The sequence below is a fragment of the Panthera pardus genome, unplaced genomic scaffold (assembly GCF_024362965.1).
Source record: "Panthera pardus isolate Hobbes unplaced genomic scaffold, ASM2436296v1 HiC_scaffold_13, whole genome shotgun sequence".
Classification (NCBI taxonomy): Eukaryota; Metazoa; Chordata; class Mammalia; order Carnivora; family Felidae; genus Panthera; species Panthera pardus.
The window spans coordinates 49,455,761-49,476,283 of NW_026526688.1; the positions used below are offsets into that span (position 1 = coordinate 49,455,761).

The following is a 20,523-nucleotide window of genomic DNA, read 5'->3' on the forward strand; positions in this document are numbered from 1 at the left end:
ATGATTCTTTTTTATTCCCATGCTATGAACTAAATGTTTGTGTCCTCCCAAATTCATATGTTGAAATCCTAACCCCCAGTGTGATAGTATCTTGAGGTGGGGCATTTGGGAGGTGATCAGGATGTGAGGGTAGGACCCTCCTGAATGGGATTAGTGCCATTATAAAAGAGACCCCAAAGAGCTCCCTCACCCCTTCTGCATGTGAGGACACTGTGAGAAGACAGCTGTCTATTAACCAGGAGGTGGGTCCTCACCAGACACCAAATCTGCCAGTAGCTTGATCTTGGACTTCCCAGCCTCCAGAACTGTGAGAAACAGCTGTTTGTTGTTTAAGCCGCTCAGACTGTGGCAGTTTGTTATAACAGCCTCAATGGACTGAAATACCAGGGTTTGTTCCGTTACTCTGCACCCACTAAGCACTCATGTACAGGTGAAGCAGTGATTAAGGATGATGATGGCAATATCTGACTGTTGCTGTTAAGGAAGAATTAAATTAAGCTGTGAGAGGAGCCCTTTTCACCAGGAACTCTCCCCGTTCCAGTCTATGTTGCTGTAAAACTCCAGGTTAATCAGCCCCCAGATGTTTGCACTTCCCCTTTCTGCTATTACATTTTCACAGCAGGAATTCAAATTCCTTAGTAGTGTCATGGTAGGAGAAAGGAGGAAGAAGAGGTTGTTCCCCATGACCACTCTTTGTCACTACAGTGATGTCCCAGAATAGTCATGAGTAATAATGAACCTCCTCTAACCCTTTCACTCCATCACATCTTCCCTGAAGTGCTGAACTGAAGACCTCAGGACCCACAACCATCCAATCTCAACCCTCTTATTCATGAATTGAATTAAGCCTGATGGTCAATTCTGTCCCAAACTGAACATGGAACAGAACAAAAACATAATATGGAACCATCAGCCCAGGTAATAAATCAAATGGGTTGAAGAGATAGAAAGTCTTAAAGGAATTGGGGGCTGGGAAGAATGGACTGATGCAGCCTCGTTGAGTGATGATGGAAGACTGTGTGCATAGAACTTGGCAATGTTGTGGGAGTATCAATAAAGTTCCCAAGAGGATGCCAGTTAGGAATGGATAGTTGGGTAGAAAGCCCAACTGAGAAAATAGTGTGGTTTAAAATCATTTAAATCCAGATGTCTGGATTGAACAGGGGATGTTGGGATGATGCGTGAACACAAGGTACAGTATTTGCCTTTTATTTTGAATACTTGGATAAAGAGATGAATTGAGACAAGACTCATGAGAAGTTTTATAAGAGTAATATTTTATGTAGTTAGATTATAATTTTATAATATTGAAAAACAGCAGGAGCAAGCACGTGTACCACAACCATTTTTTACCAGTCATTCAGACATGGTGCTTGGTCAGAGTGGATAATTTTGGTATCCAACTGTAGGATGTATGAGCTTTGGGTCGACAAGGAGATTTTGAAATCTGAGAGTGGTTCAAACAGAACTCCTCCTGTCTTAGTCCAGGCCTCTATAACAAAACACCATAGCCTGGGTGGCTTAAACAACAGACATTTGTTTGTCACAGTTGTGGAGACTGGGAAGTCTAAGATCAAGGTGTGGGTAGATTCGGTTGTTGGTAAGGGCTGTTTTCCGGGCTTGCAGGCGACTCTCTCTGTGTCCTCACGTGGCAGATTTCTCTCTCTTCCTCTCTCTCCTCTCTCTCCTCTCCTCTCCTCTCTCCTCTTATAAGGGCACTAATCTCATCATGAGGGTCCCACCCTCATAACCTAATAAACTCCCAAAGGCCCCACCCCCAAATACCATCATATTAAAGGTTAGGGCTTCAACATATAAATTTGGTGGTGGGGCACAACTCAGTCTTTAGCACCTCTTGTGGAAGGCGACCTCAGCAGGACAATGAAGAGCATATTCTGCCCAACATGGGGAAGCAGCCACAGCAGAACTCCTAACAGAAGGCTAGGTAAGCTCTAATTTACACTGAACCATGTATCTCTCCATAGTCTTGGTATTTTCATAAAGGAGACATAACTGGAGGTCTCTAATCAGGGTGCTCTGAAGAAACTTCCTACCTAGGTCAGGCAGGGTCTCCTTGAAGAATCCCAGACTTGTTCACTACATTCTTAAGTCGCCTCCCTAGGGGAGAAGCAGTTGGTGACTACATTTTTTCGTTGGCCACCCTCACCAAAACCCTCCCAGAGGCCAGCATGATTTTCCAGAGAAGAACCTGGGGAGGGGACAGTGGTCATGCCCCAGAGCCAAGATATAAAGTATGATGCTCTGTTTCATCAGATTAGTTCTGATACGCCCCAAACTGTCATTCCACACAGGCAATTTGGCATCCAGAAACTTCAAATTCAAAGGTGATCATAATGATCAATATCCTCCCCAGGTTTCTGTCTAGAAAACTAAGGAAGCATGGCAATATTTTGGTTAGATTGGAAAACCATGATCCACCCTCCCTTCTGAAACTTCCAGGATGTCATCATAAATCCCATTCGACCTCCAAGTTGACAAAGTCAGGAGAAAAGTCTTTCTGCAGCATCCCAAACAGCACTACTTGCTAGAGCCTCTCCTCTATTTTGAATGAGAATCTATTTCCTTACAAAATTCACCCATTTGTCTAATTCTACCCTCTGAGGTCACACAGAATATGCCTGCTTTATGGCAACCCGCTAGACACAGAAGAGAACTTTATCTTCTCCCAAAATTATGCCCTTCCACGCTTCCAGGCTTCCAGGCTCTAGAGACCTGCCCTATGGTCCCCATTTGTCTGGTACTCTCTTCTAGACCCTCTTCTGTCATCTAAAAGTTCCTATTCAGCAGAGAGATTGTAATACCATAGCCTAGCTTTCCTGCTGGGCTGAAACAGTTTCCAAAAATTCTGGAAATTTGTTATGGTTGTGGCTGCCAAGCCCACAAAACCCAGATCCCAATCTCCCACTGAGCAGCCCAAGAACATGTTCAAATCATCCTCTGGCTGGACATCATCCATGGGTCCTTGAGATGAATCATGACTTTCTCTCGTTGTTGTTGGCTGTCCCCCCACTCAGGTCAAGGGGTGGTAGGACAGACACCACCCCTAATCATGCCCTTTGCCCCAAGTGTGGAACCCTGAAGGTGAAGGCAGCATTGAACATTCCATCATAGGCCCCAGGTGACTATTCTCACTTGACAGAAAGTGAGACAATACCAATGAGGTCCTAGGCATCTGCCTCATGATTTCCAGCAAAGGTCATCTGCAAGTGCTTAGCCTCCCGATCCCTGTCCTAGAGTTAACTCATGGGCCCCACCCTCGGCACTCTAAGTCATCTTGGTCTGGCCAGCCGCCTTGCTCTGACCAACCCCCCTCCATGCATTACCCATACTTCCACTGTGTGTGTCTCCTCTATATTACCATAGCACTTGTTGTCAATATACAGTCTCTGTCATCAGCCCTATCACATTCCGCCTTGAGACAGAGCTCTAGCTGTGTGCCTCTGCCTTGTCCAACAACTGGGAGCTCCTTGAAGGAAGCCCATGGGTCTTATTTAGCTGCATATCCACTTCTAGCATTGAACCTGACACAAAGTAGGCTATCATGTAGGATGGGTGAGGTTGAAATAAACTGAACCCTTGGTCTTACTTTGTCAACTCTTACATACTTTCATTGAGAATGGTGGGAATTGGGCACCTCTCCCTCTGTGTGGGAGTCAGGAGAGACCACTACAACCTCTGCCCCTCTGTGCTTCACCATCTCCATCACCTGTGACCTGTGACCTGTGGAGTGACCTGTGAGCAGTGAACTAGGTTGCTCACATGTGGTCTTCTGCTTGATCCCTTTCTAAGTCCATGAGCTCTCCTTCTTCCTATCTAGAAAATGTGCTCCTAACTGCAGCCTATGACCAGCCTGTCTTGCAGATGGACACTGGGGAGAAGAGCCCAGCTGAACTGGGACAAACCTGTCCCACCCCCGAGTAATCACAAAAGGACAGCAGGTTGATGATGACTCTGATTACCACAGCAGCAAAATGTCTCATGACTATTTTCATCATGCCCAGGACAAGGGGCTTAGCCTGCTTTGTGCAAACCACAGAATAGAGCTCCAGGGAGGCCCTGGATGCACAAGTCACACAATGATGCCCGAAAAGTCAGAAGCCACTCAGAGTAGCTAAATCTCTGCTCCTGGACTCAGAGGTTCTCCAAACTCATATATCGCCTGCCAACTCCTCATCCCACATGAAATGGGCAATGCTTTCAAGAGTCATGCTGGTCTGAAAGACCAGCCAGCTTCCTCCTTCGTGGTTTCCATGGTGACAGGGGCAGTGTTTGGGCTTATGACTGTGAAAATGGAGAGCAGAGGTTTAAGCTCTCCAGTTCCCATCTACTGTTGCTCCCTATACACCTCCATTCACATTCTCAAAGGCCACAACAGGAAAGGGTGCCCTTACCTGCTAAGATGAAGATGCCCACGAGAATCAGGAAGACCAGCAGGTACAGCCCAAGGACAGCATGCTTCAGGGCTGACAGGGAGCCCAGCTGAGTGCAGCAGCCACCTGTCCGTCGCTTGTGGCATGGACCTAGACAATAAAGGTAAGAAGAGGAGGGGAAAAGGCACTTGAAAACCCCACAAGCATTTTTTTCTTCTGGTCTTATCTCTCCTGATGCACTCAGATGCTCACATGGAACCTCTCATACACCTTCTGCACACTTGTAACGCAGCTGTAACAATGGGGAACTTTCCAGAACATGACAAGCTTATGAGCTTCTAGCTTTTACCCCACCGTCCTCATTCATGACCAAGCCAAATAGGCATGCCCACAGCTCACATGCCCAGGAACTCATCCTCCTGGAACCAGTCCAAGCATCAGAGAAAGCTCAAATAGGCTAGAGTATGTGTCTTTTACACATACTCTACATTGTCCCATGTGACCCAGAGAATATGGAGAAAATTTAAAACAGGGGTTGCAAACTTTAACTTCTACAGTGGCCAGGAATGGATGGAAATAAGCAGAGTGGGCCATGTGGACCTGAGGAACCTAACAGCACAGGCCCAGTGTGGAAGAGGTTGCGATGTAAGAGTAAGGGCCAGGTGTTGCCAGACACAGAATTTTCAAGACAAGCCAGAAGTGATACTGAGAATTGCACTATGTTTCAAGTGTTGACAACTAGTAATAAAAATAAAAGACAAAAACTTACAAAACACTAGGGAGTATAAACAAAACGCACTTACATGCCAGATCTGACCACCAGTTTGCAACCACAGATTTAGATTTATGGGAAAACATAGTAACTTCCTCCTGCGAAACTACATAAGGCTCACCAGCTTCTTCTGGCCAATATGGAACAGCAAATTATCAGTGCTCTACTGGACCTCATGGATCTTGTAGTCCAACCACTTGAGGTTACAGATAAAGGTTGCCAAATGTTAGTGGCAAATCCTAGGTGAGAACCCAGGTGCCCTGACTCTTGGTCATCTTTCAGCTGGACTCCTCCTTTGAGGCAGGTTTCTTGGCCTTCACGGAGGCCAGGAAGCCACTAACCTCCATCTGCTATGTCAACTGACAGTGGGAAGGAAGGGATGCTCTCCTGCCCTGACTCCCAGAAGGGCAGGTAAGAATCGATAAGAGCCTTTTTTTTTTTTTCAAAACCACATGCCCCTCTTATACTTATTCTCCCTCTCTGGTGAAGGACAGTGTTGCCAATTGGAGTGTGATGCACGTGGAGGAAGGTGTGGGAGCAGAAAAAGGCTGAAATAATTGATATTCAGAAATGTTTTTAAAGATGATGTGATCATTTGTAATTCCTTGGTAACTTTGGGTTTGCAAGCAAGATGCTTCTGGGGCTACTTATTATCTCTCAGGTACCATAACCACCTCTGGGGGCCTTCAGGAGGTTTGGTTATCAGGAGGGAAAGCATGGGTGACCACATTGGTTTCCTGACTCCCCAGAGGTATTGTTGAGCAAAGAACATTTTCCCACTCATCTACTCCATTTTAGTGAAAATACTGCTGTTAAAACAGTTAGGTAGAACTATTACATAATATTTACATAAAACATTGGATACAATTTGGAGCAGTTGGTAAAGAAAGACAAATTACCATTCTCATCAACCCTTAACTACTGGCAAATTTTGAAAAGTTAACCTGCTTTTCCACTAAGACTTGAGCAGAGTACATCCTTTCAACTCCCTCTCAGTCCTTTTCCAGGACTTTCTATTGATTTTTACACAATAGAATCTATAAGCTGTTTTGCTCCTGAATATGAAGGCTTCTTGTAGCACCTCAGCCTTTTGTTGTTGTTCTCATGAGCGCTGCTGGCTTTCTGGTTGTAACGTACTAGAGACAAACTGTTTCCTTGCAGAGTCAGAGTGGCGGGCACAGTGTTGGACACTACACAAATATGAGTCCTTGCTAACATGACAGTTGTTCCAGCTCTCCTGCTCTACACCCTGCTTCCTCTTTAGATGATGACAGCACTGCTGCTGACAATGGCCAACTAACTGCTGAAAGTGGTCAGAAGATGCCTGTGCTGAAATGCTATTATCCTTACCTTTATCCCAAGCCAATCTTGGGTTCTTCCTTCATTGGCTTTGTTTGACCCTCTTCTTATTTCCCTTGATATATATATCAACCATATTCCGTTAACTGTTCCAGTTTCAATGGAATCTTGTATTTCTGGTTCATTATAACAAGAAATCATTCTTGCTCCAAAAAAAAATGATATAATTTTTTTTTGCATGTAACTTTTTTATTGAGGCCCAACGAGTCATTACAACTTGCCTGAACTTGAGGCAGTTTAGTAAGATGAATCTTAACATAGTTAAGGACTGCACGCAACAACATACATTTTCAGCTTGACTAACAAGGCTATATCACAATTTATAAAGTGCCAGATGAGTGCTGATTGCCCTGCAGCTTGAAATTTTTCACGTGGGGAAGGAAAACAAAAAAGTAAGATCTCCTTCCTTCTCTAAGAATGAAAACATTTTCCCAAACTAATCAACCACAAGGGCAAGGGCTGCTTTTTCTTCAATTTCACCCATTAGAACACCATCCTTTTATTGTCAAGTCTGTACTGACCTTCAATCTTGGCAGAACAGGAGGAAAGCCACATAGACAACAATACTGCCAACTTGATATTGCCTTCCTTGTGTACATGTGCATTGCTAGCTCACTGTAAGAATGGGGCAAACTGCAATGCTATAGCCCTATTTTTCCCATCAAAAAAGAATAGTTCCTTCCTCTGTATCTGAGGCTTCTATTTAATGCCAGCACACACTGGCAATAGGTCCCTTTATCAACTAACACACAACATAGTCCTTCTTCTTAGAGAGCAGTTATTCTAGCAAGACTCAATATCTTAAATAGAACATTAAAGAATTTCAAACAGAGGTTTTCCACAACTGCATTAGATAAGTAGAACATGAATGATTCTGGAAAGATACCTAGAGAATGTGATAATAAGGGAAAAAAGACGAGTTAGGGGAAAGATGAATTACTAAGTCTGTCCAAAACACATTTCCTGGCTTTTTAGTTTAATGTGGCAGCAGTCTGTTAGCTGGGTAAACCATTCAAATTATTTAGGCCTAGTGGAAGATTAAAAACACTCCAAAATGGGGCGCCTGGGTGGCTCAGTCGGTTAAGCGTCCGACTTCGGCCCAGGTCATGATCTCACACCCGTGAGTTCGAGCCCCGCGTCGGGCTCTGTGCTGACAGCGCAGAGCCTGGAGCCTGTTTCAGATTCTGTGTCTCCCTCTCTCTCTCTGACCCTCCCCCATTCATGCTCTGTCTCTCTCTGTCTCAAAAATAAATAAACGTTAAAAAAAAAAAATTTAAAAACACTCCAAAATGATACAGTCAGTAAAACCAGGGCAAAAAGGATGTTCACTTATTTGTTAAAAAAAAAGTGTAAGAAATGAGCTATCAAGCCATGAAAAAAACATGCAGGAAGCTTATATGCATATTACTAAGTTACAACCTGAAAAGGCTATATAATGTATGATTCTATATGACATTCTGGAAAAGGCAGGGGTTAGAGGGAAGGAGGGATGAATTGGAAAAGCACAGATAATTTTTAGGGTGGTGAAACTATTCCATATGATACTATAATGATGGATATATATCATTGTACATTTGTCTAAACCCATTGAATGCACAACACCAAGAGAGAATCCTAATGTAGACTGTGGACTTTGGGTGATAGTGATGTGTCAATGTAAGTTCATCAATTATAATATGTGTACCACTGTGGTGGAAGATGTGCTCGTATGGAGGCAGGGAGCATATGGGAATGCTCTGTACTTATCGCTTAATTTTGCTGTAAACCTAAAACCACTCTAAAAAGTAAAGTCTATTTTTAAAAAAACTAGAGCTTTTGACTTATGGATTACTAAGGTGCAAACTTTACCATGCGTTTATTGAACAGCCAGTATCGATTGCCCCACTGTGGTAGCCAGCCTTCAAGATGGCCCCCCCAGGATCCATGCCCCCTTATGTAGTCTCCTTCTGCAGTGCACCAGGGTTTGGTTTGTGCGACCAATAGAAGTGATTGTGTGTCACTTCTGAGATTAGATAAAAGACACGGCAACTTCTCCTCACTCACTTTGTCTCTCTTGGAACATCTATTTGGGGGGAAGCCAGCCGCTATGAACACCCTATGAAGAGGTTATTTGGTAAGGAACTGAGGCCTTCAGCCCATAGTCACGTGAGTGAGCCTGGAAGCAGATCTACCAGCCAAATCAAACCTTCAGATGACTACATTCTGGTCAAGATCTTGACAGAAGTCTCATGAGAGACCATGGGCCAGAACTACCAAACTAAGCTGTTCCCAGATTTCTGCCAGATTATATTATATATAAACATGTTTCTGAGTGAAATTTTCATCTGAAAAAGGAGACGAAATCTTGGCTTTCCTTGCACACTCATGGTTTCCTCAGAAACTGGGAAGATAATAACTTTTTGTTGTTTTAAGTTGCTAAGTTTTGGGCTGATTTGTTATGTAGCAAAAGGTAACTAATACACTTATGACAGACATTGTCAAAGGCAAAGGCAACAAGCTGCATGAGGGAGAGACAGTGTCAGCCTTGTTCACCTCCAACTTCCCAGTTCTCTGACCAGTGGCTGGCATGTAATAGGCATTCAAAATAATTGTTGAATGAGAAGTTAAAATATGGCCATAGCCCTTCAGATGCTCACATATGAGGGGAAGAAGACACATAAAGAGACAACTTACAGAGGTGTGAATGAAACAGGTATGTACGAGAGAGATAGCACAAGTAAAATGTTGCATTGCAAAGCTGGTGATTCATTCTGTGTCCGGGAAGAGGTCCCAGAGGCTGCATGAAGAAGGCAGCAACTCAGCAAGGCTTACAAGGGCAGGCCTTTCTAGATGAGCCACAATCCGTTATCTTTCCCTTCAGCATCATCCTCTGATTTACAGCTATTCTAAATTTGAAAACTATGACTTTAAGAAGAAAAACTTCTTCCTCCATGTGAGAACAGTTATGAAGAAAGCACCAGGCAAAGCTGTTAGTTATTAAACATAGTTGTTGTTTGCAGACATGGTCACACACAAGACCAGATCAAGGGAGAGAATGGCACACACGCAAAACAAACAAACAGAAAATGCTTCCAAGATCTAGGAGAATCAAGGGAAAGTTTTCTCCATCTTGTAGTGGCCTCCACAAACTGAGGGTGGCTTCTCAGGAGATCAGAAAGCCAAGAGAAGGAAGCTTGGGGAGGGCAAGGATAGTGGCTCTAAGGGTACAAATGGAAACTAAAAAAAAAGAAAAAGAAAAATGCAACGTGACTTGCAGAGAAGGCCCCTGAATGCCAGGCTGGAAGACATTGTTCATCTCAGCATGGGCCTATGGTTTCCTGATCGGCTGGAAGTAAATGGATGGTTACCCTGCCTCAAGATATTCCACCTGCGTGTAGCCTGCAGAAGTTTGCCATGGCCGAGAATTTGTCGCTCCATTTTCTTAAAACTTTAACTTCTTTGAGAAGGAAATTTTATATCAGTGTAAGTGGAAAATCAGTTATCTTCCTCTTACACATTAAAATAAATACCTGGCCATTACAATAACAAATTTATACTTGTGTATCACTTAGAGTCCTCTTGAGTATGACTACATGATATAGAGACACATTCTGAGCAACAGTGACTTCAGGAAAAGCAGCGAAATCACAACACAACAGCAAATTGCAAGAAAAACTTGATTTCATCTGCAGGGAAGCAAAACCAAACTTTTTAGATGTTCACCATTAAAAATATTCTAGAAGGTAGCACGTTAGGGATTAGGTGCCACTGAAAGAAGCGTGTCAGAACCTTGCACCCATCTCTAGCACTAACCTTATTATTCACAATGGTCTACCTACCCCTCTGTCTGCCACTTTGTCTAAGAAGACCCCTGAGGGCAAGGTGTATCTCACTGACTGCTGTCTACCCATCAACCAGCACACGGCAGAACCACTATAAGGTTCCTTGCAGGAACGAAGACGTGTGTAAGGTACTTATTTTTGCTGCGAAGATCCTCTGTTACGTTTGTCTTATGCAAATAGTTGATCCGTTTCTGTCGGCTGTGAAAACATATTTTTGAGCCAAATTTTGGTCTGAAAAGTTCCACAAAATCTTGGCTTTCCTTGCTCATCCGTGGCTTCGGATTGCCACTTAGTGCCCATATAGGTAAAATGTGGGAGCAATTCCTTGGAACTGAACTGACACTAATCCCGGCTGAGTCGCATAATCATGAGTGGAACTTTTTACCCATCCTGAGGCTTGATCCCCACCCCTGGACGTTCTGATTCTGATTCAAGACGAAATGATACATCCATGGCACAGAAATACACAGTTCTGGAGAAAGGCATTTGTCATATCAAAAGAGAATGTGAAGACACATTCTTGGAAAATCAGTGAAAAGCCTTACGATTATAAGAGCTTACTTTATTATTTTTTGATTTTGATTTCTTTTTAATAAGACACATTCACACGGGGTTGTCTCAAACAACTTTATCATTTGCAGGTTAAACTGTGAAGGGTTCCTTTTAATCATGAGGACAAGAGTACCCCCTAAAGAGTTTTTGCTAAAGTGCTGTCTGCAGAGGGTGGAGAGGTGCGTGGGAACAGGGTTAAAGAACAGAAAAGGAAAGGTTGTCTGCCAGTCACTCAACCCCAGACAGCTAAGCTGAGGACACACCACAAGCCAGTTCCTGGTGTCAGGGCCACACTACAGTGGGAGCCTTGGAAATTCTGATTCCCTGTTTCCACATGCTCTCACTGGAGGAAAGCATGAGTTTGGGGCTCTGTCGAGGGAGGTCCAAAGCCTGCCCCTGTCTCCTGTTAACTGTGAAACCACGGGAAGAAAGTCTCAGCTACTCCCTTTATTAGTTCAGCCTTTCTTTGAAAAAACAGATTTTTCAGATTCTTAATCATAATTTTGGAGCATTTGGGAGTTAGCTGCTTAAACTTATTTTCCTCCCACTTAAAAAAATACAAATTGATAAAAATGAGTATGTACTTATTTCTGAAGAACGGGGGTCTACACAACATAGAAAACAGGATGTGGTCATGGCATGTTTACCTACTTCAGTTTTACCAGCGACAAATGGTCCTTTTCCATGTGTTAGCTTTGGTCCCGCAGCTTATAAATAGCAGGTGGAAATAAGGTTCTATTGCTGCGAGGGACCACAGAGCTCATCTTATCCAAGGATCTTGTTAAAACCACCCAAGACTGACTTCATCATCCCCACTCTGCTTACTCACCACTCATATTGTTCATTGTAATAGGCAGCCCCAAATAACCTCTGTCTTTGAAGCTGCTCTCCCTTTCTGGCTTTATTATTTTTTTGTTTATGTTTATTTATTTTTGAGAGAGAGGGAGAGACAGAGCATGAGCAGGGGAGAGGCAGAGAGAGAGGGAGACACAGAATCCGAAGCAGGCTCCAGGCTCTGAGCTGTCAGCACAGAGCCCAATGCAGGGCTCGAACTCACAAACCGCGAGATCATGACCTGAGCCAAAGTTGGACGCTCAGCCAACTGAGCCACCCAGGTGCCCCCTTTCTGGCTTTAATGAGCACCACTGTTTACTTTCCCTCATCAAAGGGAAGAGGAGGGTGTGGGGCAGAGACACTGAACCTTCGGTTTCATCTGACCTAAGTCTAGGAGGCACCAGATGCGGTACATGGAACACTAGTTACCTGTGTCCGGCTGAGCCACAGACATGAGTCCCCGAGGCAGATGACCCAGTGAGGGTCGCAGGCCAAGGAGACTATGGTCTTTTGCATGATCAGATGACTCTGACGCTTTCATGTCCATTTCTAGGAAAGGGAGCAGGGTGGAAGGCATGGTGGCCAGAGCTAATTTGGTTTAGATGTTGTGACGATCTAGGACAGTTTCTTCTGAAACTTCTAGAGATATCTTGTCATTTTGTAACATGTCTGCAGTATTTGTTATTCTTCTCAGTTCCTATCTATTTCCCAAGTAACTGTGCATAAAAATTCTTGAAAACAATCAAGGGCTTGTGTGCTTATTTTCAGCCGGAGGAAAGTGGGAGGAGGAAGGGACTCTGGCTGGTGTGCATATTATTTTGCAGCTGGGCTGAGGAATGGAGAGAGAAAGCCAGGTGGGAGGGGAGACGAGGGCAGTGAAGGTGAGCTGGTGGGTCATGGGGACCCAGGAGGAAGGGAGGGGCCATGGGGCCCCCAGGAAGAAGAAGTGAATCCTGGGCTTGTAGAAGATGCCTACACTCTGGCCCAACACAGGCAGTGCATGGTTTAGAAGAAATGCTGTCAGTGCAGACACTCAAACGACAGCAGGCTTGGGGTTCTGCCTAAATTCAGGCCAAAAGACACTCCTTCAGAGTGGCCCTGGGTCCCTCTCGAAAAGATTCCCAATTCTTTCCCTGGCCCCTTGTCAAAGGAAATACATCATCTGATGATGTGTTTGCAATGCAGAAGACAGGGCTCGGCTGTGTTCAGTTTTGAATCACTACTCTTCCCAGGCCACTAGTGGAACCTTCCTCCCATTTTCTGGTTGCCTCTGTCTGGGGCATTGGTCTAGCCTCAGGGCAGGAATGGATAAACTTAACATCCCCTGTCTCCTTGCCTCAGCTCCCCTCGTTGAGTTGGGAGGGCCATCTGGGTGTCTGGTTTCAAAGAGGAAGGCTAAGATCCCAACCCATGCCACCCGTGCGGGACTGAGCTGGTCCCTGAAGCCTGTGGGCTCAGAGGCCTCCAGTTCTGTGGTCTCTGGCAGAAAGCAGAGCTGGCTGAGCCACAGAAGAGAGTTCATTGGATCTGAGTGAAGACAGTGGACCTCAGATCCACTGAAGCTTTGCCACCTGGTAAGGCCCGGAAGCAACAACAGTTATCGTGCATAGAGCTTTGTTGGGAAATTGTGAGGGTCAGCTCCCACAGGGCAGGGTCTATATCCCACGGGTCCTGGCATGTAGTAGGTGCTCAATTAACACCTGTTGGCTGTTTGTGGTTAAATGAGCCTAATAAACTAAATGCAAATTTACTGGGTATGCCAAACCATTATTTAGGCTTTTGTAATAACCATGTTTTCTAGCTTCTGATTTGATGCTTCACATCTCAGGGAAGTGCCCGTCTGGGGGCACTGACTCTGGAGAGTCCCCTCCCAGGGATAGCCCAAATAAAGAAACTTGCCCGTAAGCGAGTCTTTTGTGTGCAGACCACCCCATCAACAGCCCATCCTACAACCACCTCCTTTGTCACTTTCTCCCTCTAAGCCACTATCCACCTGCCCTGTCACCAGGTACCGGACAACTAGGGACAGCCCTAGGTCCCAGAATCCATTGAAATCATTCGAACTATTGCACTCCAAGCTTGCACAAACTGCCTCACCCACAAATCCCATTCCTTGGCAGGCGGTGGTGTAACAATCTTTTCAATGACACTCCTTTCCTCACCTGTTGGCCTCACCACACATGAATAAGAATAAAGCCTACATTTTAAAATTGCTCTGGATGTTGGTGGGAATGCAAACTGGTGCAGCCACTCTGGAAAACAGTATGGAGTTTCCTCAAAAAATTAAAAATAGACCTACCCTATGACCCAGCAATAGCACTGCTAGGAATTTACCCAAGAGATACAGGAGTACTGATGCACAGGGGCACTTGTACCTCAATGTTTATAGCAGCACTCTCAACAATAGCCAAATTATGGAAAGAGCCTAAATGTCCATCAACTGATGAATGGATAAAGAAATTGTGGTTTATATACACAATGGAGTACTACGTGGCAATGAGAATGAAATATGGCCCTTTGTAGCAATGTGGATGGAACAGGAGAGTGTGATGCTAAGTGAGATAAGCCATACAGAGAAAGACAGATACCATGTGTTTTCATTTTTATGTGGATCCTGAGAAACTTAACAGAAACCCATGGGGGAGGGGAAGGAAAAAAAAAAGAGGTTAGAGTGGGAGAGAGCCAAAGCATAAGAGACTCTTAAAAACTGAGAACAAACTGAGGGTTGATGGGGGGGTGGGAGGGAGGGGAGGGTGGGTGATGGGTATTGAGGAGGGCACCTTTTGGGATGAGCACTGGGTGTTGTATGGAAACCAATTTGACAATAAACTTCATATACTGAAAAAAAAAAAGATAAAATTGCTCTGGAGCCAACAGTGGGATACAACAGAATAGCAGCTGCCACTTCCCAAGCACCTATTCTGGGCTGAACACTTCGATAATACTAAGCACAACAACAATCACGAAGATAGGTAATATTACTTCTATTTTATAGATGATAAAGCTGAGTCTCAGAGAGGATAAGTTAGGTGATTTACCCAAAGTGGCAGGGCTGGGATGTTTTAGCCTTGCAGAAAGGGTCCAGAGTTGGGGTCTGGGTGTGCAGAACGGGGATGTCAGGGGAGGGAACCTAAGGACAGTTTTATCCATTCATTCAGCAACCACTCCTTGAACAAGCGGCTAAGACCGCTGATTTCCAGGCCCCGTGTCCATGGACCATTGAGCCCACCCGTGAAAAGGGCAGTTCTCTCTCCCTCAGCCAGCCAGGGCCAAGACCAATGACAAGAGCATGCTGGAGGGTACCGCTTTGGGGACACCCAGAGGACAACCGCATGGCTGTTTGTCTTATGTCAGCTTTACCCCAAGGCAGGAAGTGCAGCCCGGGAGCTTGGGGTAGGAATCTTCCCCTAACCACTTAATTTACCGTGGTATCCAGCTGCCATTCCGTTTCTGACTTTCTTTTGGTGGTGGAATTTTGCCCCTCAAAAAAAGGTTTATCACCTCCTAGAATCTCAGATCTAAGCTAGCAACAAGCAACACTTTGGAGCTTTGAAAACTTATCTACAAATAGAGTAGTGAGAACAACCTTTTTTTTTTTTTTTTTTTTTAATTATTGCTGACCACAAAACAGAACTCCTTTACCAGGAGACCTATGGGCAGAGGTCAGGGAAAGGGCACACTCAGTAAGTCAAAGGTCCCAGAGGCTGCCCTGGGCATCTGCAAGGCAGGCAGACAGGTTCTTCTTACATCCACATCCACTCACTGGCAAGACAGCACCCTTCTTATCTTTAATCTGTTAATACCCTTCGGGGGTCCCCAGTATAAGCCCACATGTTAAAAGCAACTCCCCCTGGGCACCCTGTAAATGCCTAACATACTTAAAATGTTACACTTACTTTTTTTCTAAAGTTTATTTATTTGTTTTGAGAGAGACGGAGACAGTGGGAGTGGGGGAGGGGCAGAGAGAGAGAGGGAGAGAGAGACAGAATCTCAAGCAGGCTCCACACTACCAGCACAGAGCCTGACACGGGGTTCGAAGTCACGAACCGTGAGATCATGACCTGAGCCAAAACCAAGAGTCAGGTGCTTAACTGACTGAGTCACCCAGGTGCCCCACACTTACATCTTAATAGATGCCCTAAGGTCGGGGTGGGGGCATCATCATAACTCTGGAAGGAAGAAGTGAATCCCCACATTTGGCAGAGTATAGTAAAGTCAAACAGGACCGGAGAGCCAAGATGCCAAGATACAAGTCACCAGGTACGGGGGACAAGGTCAGGCTCACTTTTATTTATTGACAAACCATAAGATCACCTTCAAACAGAGACACTTTTAAGAATGAATTGTGCCCTATTAATCACTATGCAGAAAGAGTGGGCATAAACCAAGATCATTCCTGCAAACTGAAGTGGGTGGGGCAGTTATGGCCTTCATTGGGAAAGCTTGTCCTCAGTTTCCCCTTGCCCTCAGCAATTCTCTTCAATCTGCCCCTCCCGATCTGATTGCTGCCATCTGTCCCCTGGAGTCTCTAGTATGTTCTATTTTCCTAGTCTTTCCTCCATCAGTTAGATTCCCTGTGCTCTCCTCCAAGGTGACAGGTGGATGATAGAAACTCACCCACAGAGAGGTGTCAGGAGAGGCCAGCAGTCAGCCTCCCTGCCCCCCACAGCCTCCTCCCTTAACAGGACTTTTCTAAAGACAAGGTTTCTGCGTGGGCACTCTGAACATCTTGGGTTTCTTGACTTGAATCCGCTCTCAAGCCAGACAGCAGGAAGTGGGAAGGCACCACAGCAGACAGGCCTAAGGCACTGTGCATAAGCCTGGGACCATCACTCGCCCCCATCAGCTCTGTGAGCATTACGTTAACCAGCAACCACGCCTGCAGGGTGGGGGCCAGGCTGGCCCTGCTTGGCTGGGCCCTGTCCTCACAGCTGTGTTTGTATCTTCCAAACCCCGTGGCTGAACTCTGCATATAGAGGTTAGACTTCAGGCCAGAAGTCCCAGGGGATAGTGGGAGCAGGGGCTGCTGGGGAGGGCGGGGCACTTCTCTGACCTGAAGTGCGGCCTGAGGTTAGTGTCCCAGGCTTCCTCTGAAGCCATTTAAGACCCTGTCACTGTGCTCTTGTCCAAGCCTATTTGCATTTATATCTATTTCCTGCCAGCATCACCTCTTAGAGTAATTCATTCCATGTGTCTCCTGCACTGCAGCCATTTATTCCCACGGCCCCACCCTGGCTTCGTCATCACCCAGAAAGTCTCCACCTCTGAAACCTTAAACTCCAAGAATCCACACTCACAGCTCTCACTGCCACCAGCACGGCTCTTGATTGTATTGGGAGGGGGTGGTGTGCAGAGCCCAAAGCCTGGCCCCCCAGGGGGGAATGGGGTGAGCAGCAGGAGGGGTGGGTTTAGGGACTAGAAGGGCAGGCATATTAGAAGGGCTAGGCTCCGCCTCTGACTGGCTTGGTGACCTTGGGCAATTTGCTTCACCTAAGACTTCACCTTCTCATCCATAAACTGGGGATAATAATACATACTGAGGTCGAATGGAGACAATATATTGGGCCCTGAGCACATGCCTGCCTGTGTCACATGCTCACCCAAGGGGAGCTATCATATTACCTCCTTGTTATAATCACTTCTCACAAGGCTGATACTGGCCCACCACCTCCCCTGGCCTCCCCTGGTTACCTTGTCTCCACAGGAGCCAAAATGAACTCCCTAGCTCCTAGTGCTGCAGGACAAGGTCCCCCTTCCTTGTCCACACACCACTGTGGTGGGCAGAGAGGTTGCCCCAGGACTTTGTGTGCTCCTGGTGAGACCTCTTCTGCCTCACCATCAGTTTCTGCCCTGAAACCAACATGACCAATCTCACTGCATCCTGGGTCCTGGCTTCTGTCAGCCCCACAGAAGCCACAGAACCCTCAGGACTCCCCATCACCCATGAAAATCCCCAAACAGCCTTTTTTATGCCCCTTTGGCCATTTCATTCTCCCAATTACTGAAACCTTTCCACTGTATAGCCCCTGGACTTCCCAGCCAGTCATGTAGAAAAGTCCCTTATTTTCTCAGCCTCTGCTCTGAACATTTCTTTTACTTTCTTGTTTTAATTGAAACCTGTTTCCAGGTTTGTTATCTTCCCAAGTGTGGCTTTCAGTCTTCCATTCTCATACAAGTGGCCTAACAGCACAGTACATGTTTTTCTTTGCTCCTTGTTGCTATTTCCAGAACATTCTCTCTCTCTTCTCCCTTCCCCATCTTGGATGCTCACATCACGACTGCACACTTCTTGTTGCTAAGGGACATCTGCTCACCCTTCCCCTCTCTGAGCTCACTCTCATTCTCTCAATCCCCGTTTCAAACTCCTCCTGACCTCCTTTCCTCTCTTGATTTCAACCTCCGCCCTGACTTGAAATGTGGCTGGGCCACACTGAGTTGGGCTTGAAATGCAAAACACACACTGGATTTTGAAGCCTTCAGCATGAGAAAAAAATATATAAATCCTCCAACTGGTTTTTTTTTTATAGGGATTACATATCAAAATGATAATATTTTGGATATATTAGAGCAAATAAAACATATTACTGTATTTAAATTAGTTTCATCTGTGTCTCCACCTTTCTGTGTGGCTACTAGAAAGTTTAAAATTGCATATGTGGCTCACATTACATTTCTATTGGCTTTACCAATAATCGAAACTCTTTCTCAATCCCCACTTCAAACGTCCCACATTATCACCACCTCTCCTGTCCTCCAGAGGCACTCCCTCAAGAATTCTGACCCCGGCCACTCCCTGACTTCACCAAGACCTACAAACTGTGGCCTCTACTGCCTTTCCCTCATCTCCCCCCTCAGTCCTTCCTTCCCCCCTTTACCCACTTATATTCCATGATTTGCATTATCCACTTTCTAGACATACCCTCAATTGCCTTGCCCCTCTCTGGCACCTTCACATTGGTGAAACTCAACCTGGTTAGAGCTAACTCTGCAACTCTATGCTTCCATCCACATAGCTGAGCAGAGCCCGAAACGGAAAACCATGCCACCCTGTCAGTAAGCTCATGACTGCCAGACCAGTGGGCCCTGGTGCCATCCAGTGGGCTTGCCACCTATTCCTGGGCCATCCGCACACTCATCCCCAGAGGCCTGTCTCATACCTTCTCCTCCACCTTCACTTTTGGTTTCCTAGTTGAGAAAACAGAAGCAATGAGGAGGGAGCTTCCTTAAACTCCCCCCACAACGTAACCACGGACCTGCATCCAGGCCGTAGCACTCTACGTTTCCTTTTGTCGCTGTAGTCGAACTGTCTTGTGCTCTTGCCCAAGCCAACACCCCTGACTCATATCAGATTCCTTCTCTTACTTACCCAAGGACAGAATTCCAGCACTTCTATTTAGCCAATGTTTCCCTCTGCACAGAATCACTCCATCAGCATAAATGATACTATTTTTTCCATCTTAAAATAAAAAAATCTTTCTTGACCTCCATTCCCTTCCATTTCTCTGTCCTCTTATACAGCAGAACTTCTTGAAGACCCACTGAATCCAATTACTTCTCCTCCTGTTCTCTCCTGAATCCACCCAGTTCATCCTCCCCATCCAATGTCACTGAAATTGCTCTTGCTAGGTGTTATGGGCTGAATGGTATCCTTCCTGAATTCCTGTGTTGAAACCCTAACCCCCACTGTCTCATAAAGTGACTGTATTTGGAGGTAGGGTCTTTAAAGAGGTGATTACATTAAAAATGAGGCTGTTTGCTTGGGCCCCAATCCAATTTGACTGGTGTCCTTTTTTATTTTTAATTTTTTTAACTTTTATTTATTTTGGGGAGATGGAGAGAGATAGAACATGAGTGGGGGAGAAAGAGAGAGACAGGGAGACATAGAATCTGAAGCAGGCTCAAGGCTCTGAGCTGGCATCACAGACCCCGACATGGGGCTTGAACTCATGGACCATGAGATCATGAACTGGGCCGAAGTTGGATGCTTAACTGACTGAGACACCCAGAGGCCTCATTGACTGGTGTCCTTTATGAGGAGGAGGAAATGTAGACATACAGAGAGACACTAGGGGTGCATGGGCACAGAGAAAAGATGATAGGACCATGATAGGACACAAGAAGAAGGCAGACAACTGCAAGCCAAGGAGAGAGGCTCCAGGAGGAATCAACCCTGCCCATACCTTGATCTTAGACTTCCAGCCCCCAAACTGTAAGAAAAAAAAATGTCTGTTGTTGAAGCCATGCAGCCTGTGGTATTTTGTTATGCAGCCTGAGCTGACTAATACATCAGATCACCACACACCTCCAATGGCTCAGTCCAATGGCCAATGCTCAGTGCTCTCCCAACTTGACCTTTGAGCGGCACTGGGTGCAGCTGGCCATACTTCTCTTCATTGCATTTCCAGGGCTCAATAACTCGTGGTTATTCTTTCACTAGGTGTTCCTTCTCGGTCTCCTTTGCTGTCCCTCCTTATCTCCCAACCTCTTAGACCTTTCAGCATGGCGCTCACCAGAGCCCCTTCTCTAGACCTCATCTCATTTCTCACACACCATCAGTCTATCAGCACTAACCTAAAGGCACACCTCAGAACTGGATTGCCTCTCACCTCCTCCACTGCCTTTGCCTCTTTGGAGGCACAGCATGCCTGGATTATCCTAACTGGACTCCACCCAGTATTCTTCTCTACCACCCCATTGAGTCTTTCCCCAACCTCACAGCCAAGGCACCTCAGAAGCAGAGCCTGTGTTGGGTGTTCACCTTTTCTTTCAAGCCAGACTTAATCCACTGCACTTT

General features: G+C 45.6%; 1 protein-coding gene across 2 annotated transcripts in view; it reads right to left on the minus strand.

The window, feature by feature from the left end:
- The window catches only part of SCARA5 (scavenger receptor class A member 5), a 126,460-nt gene that overhangs the window by 91,618 nt on the left and 14,319 nt on the right, over window positions 1–20,523 (minus strand). For both annotated transcript variants that reach the window (XM_019440874.2, XM_019440873.2), the window contains exon 3: window positions 4,413–4,541. In XM_019440874.2, coding sequence (XP_019296419.1) covers window positions 4,413–4,541 — 129 coding nt within the window. The remainder of the gene's footprint in view (window positions 1–4,412; window positions 4,542–20,523) is intronic.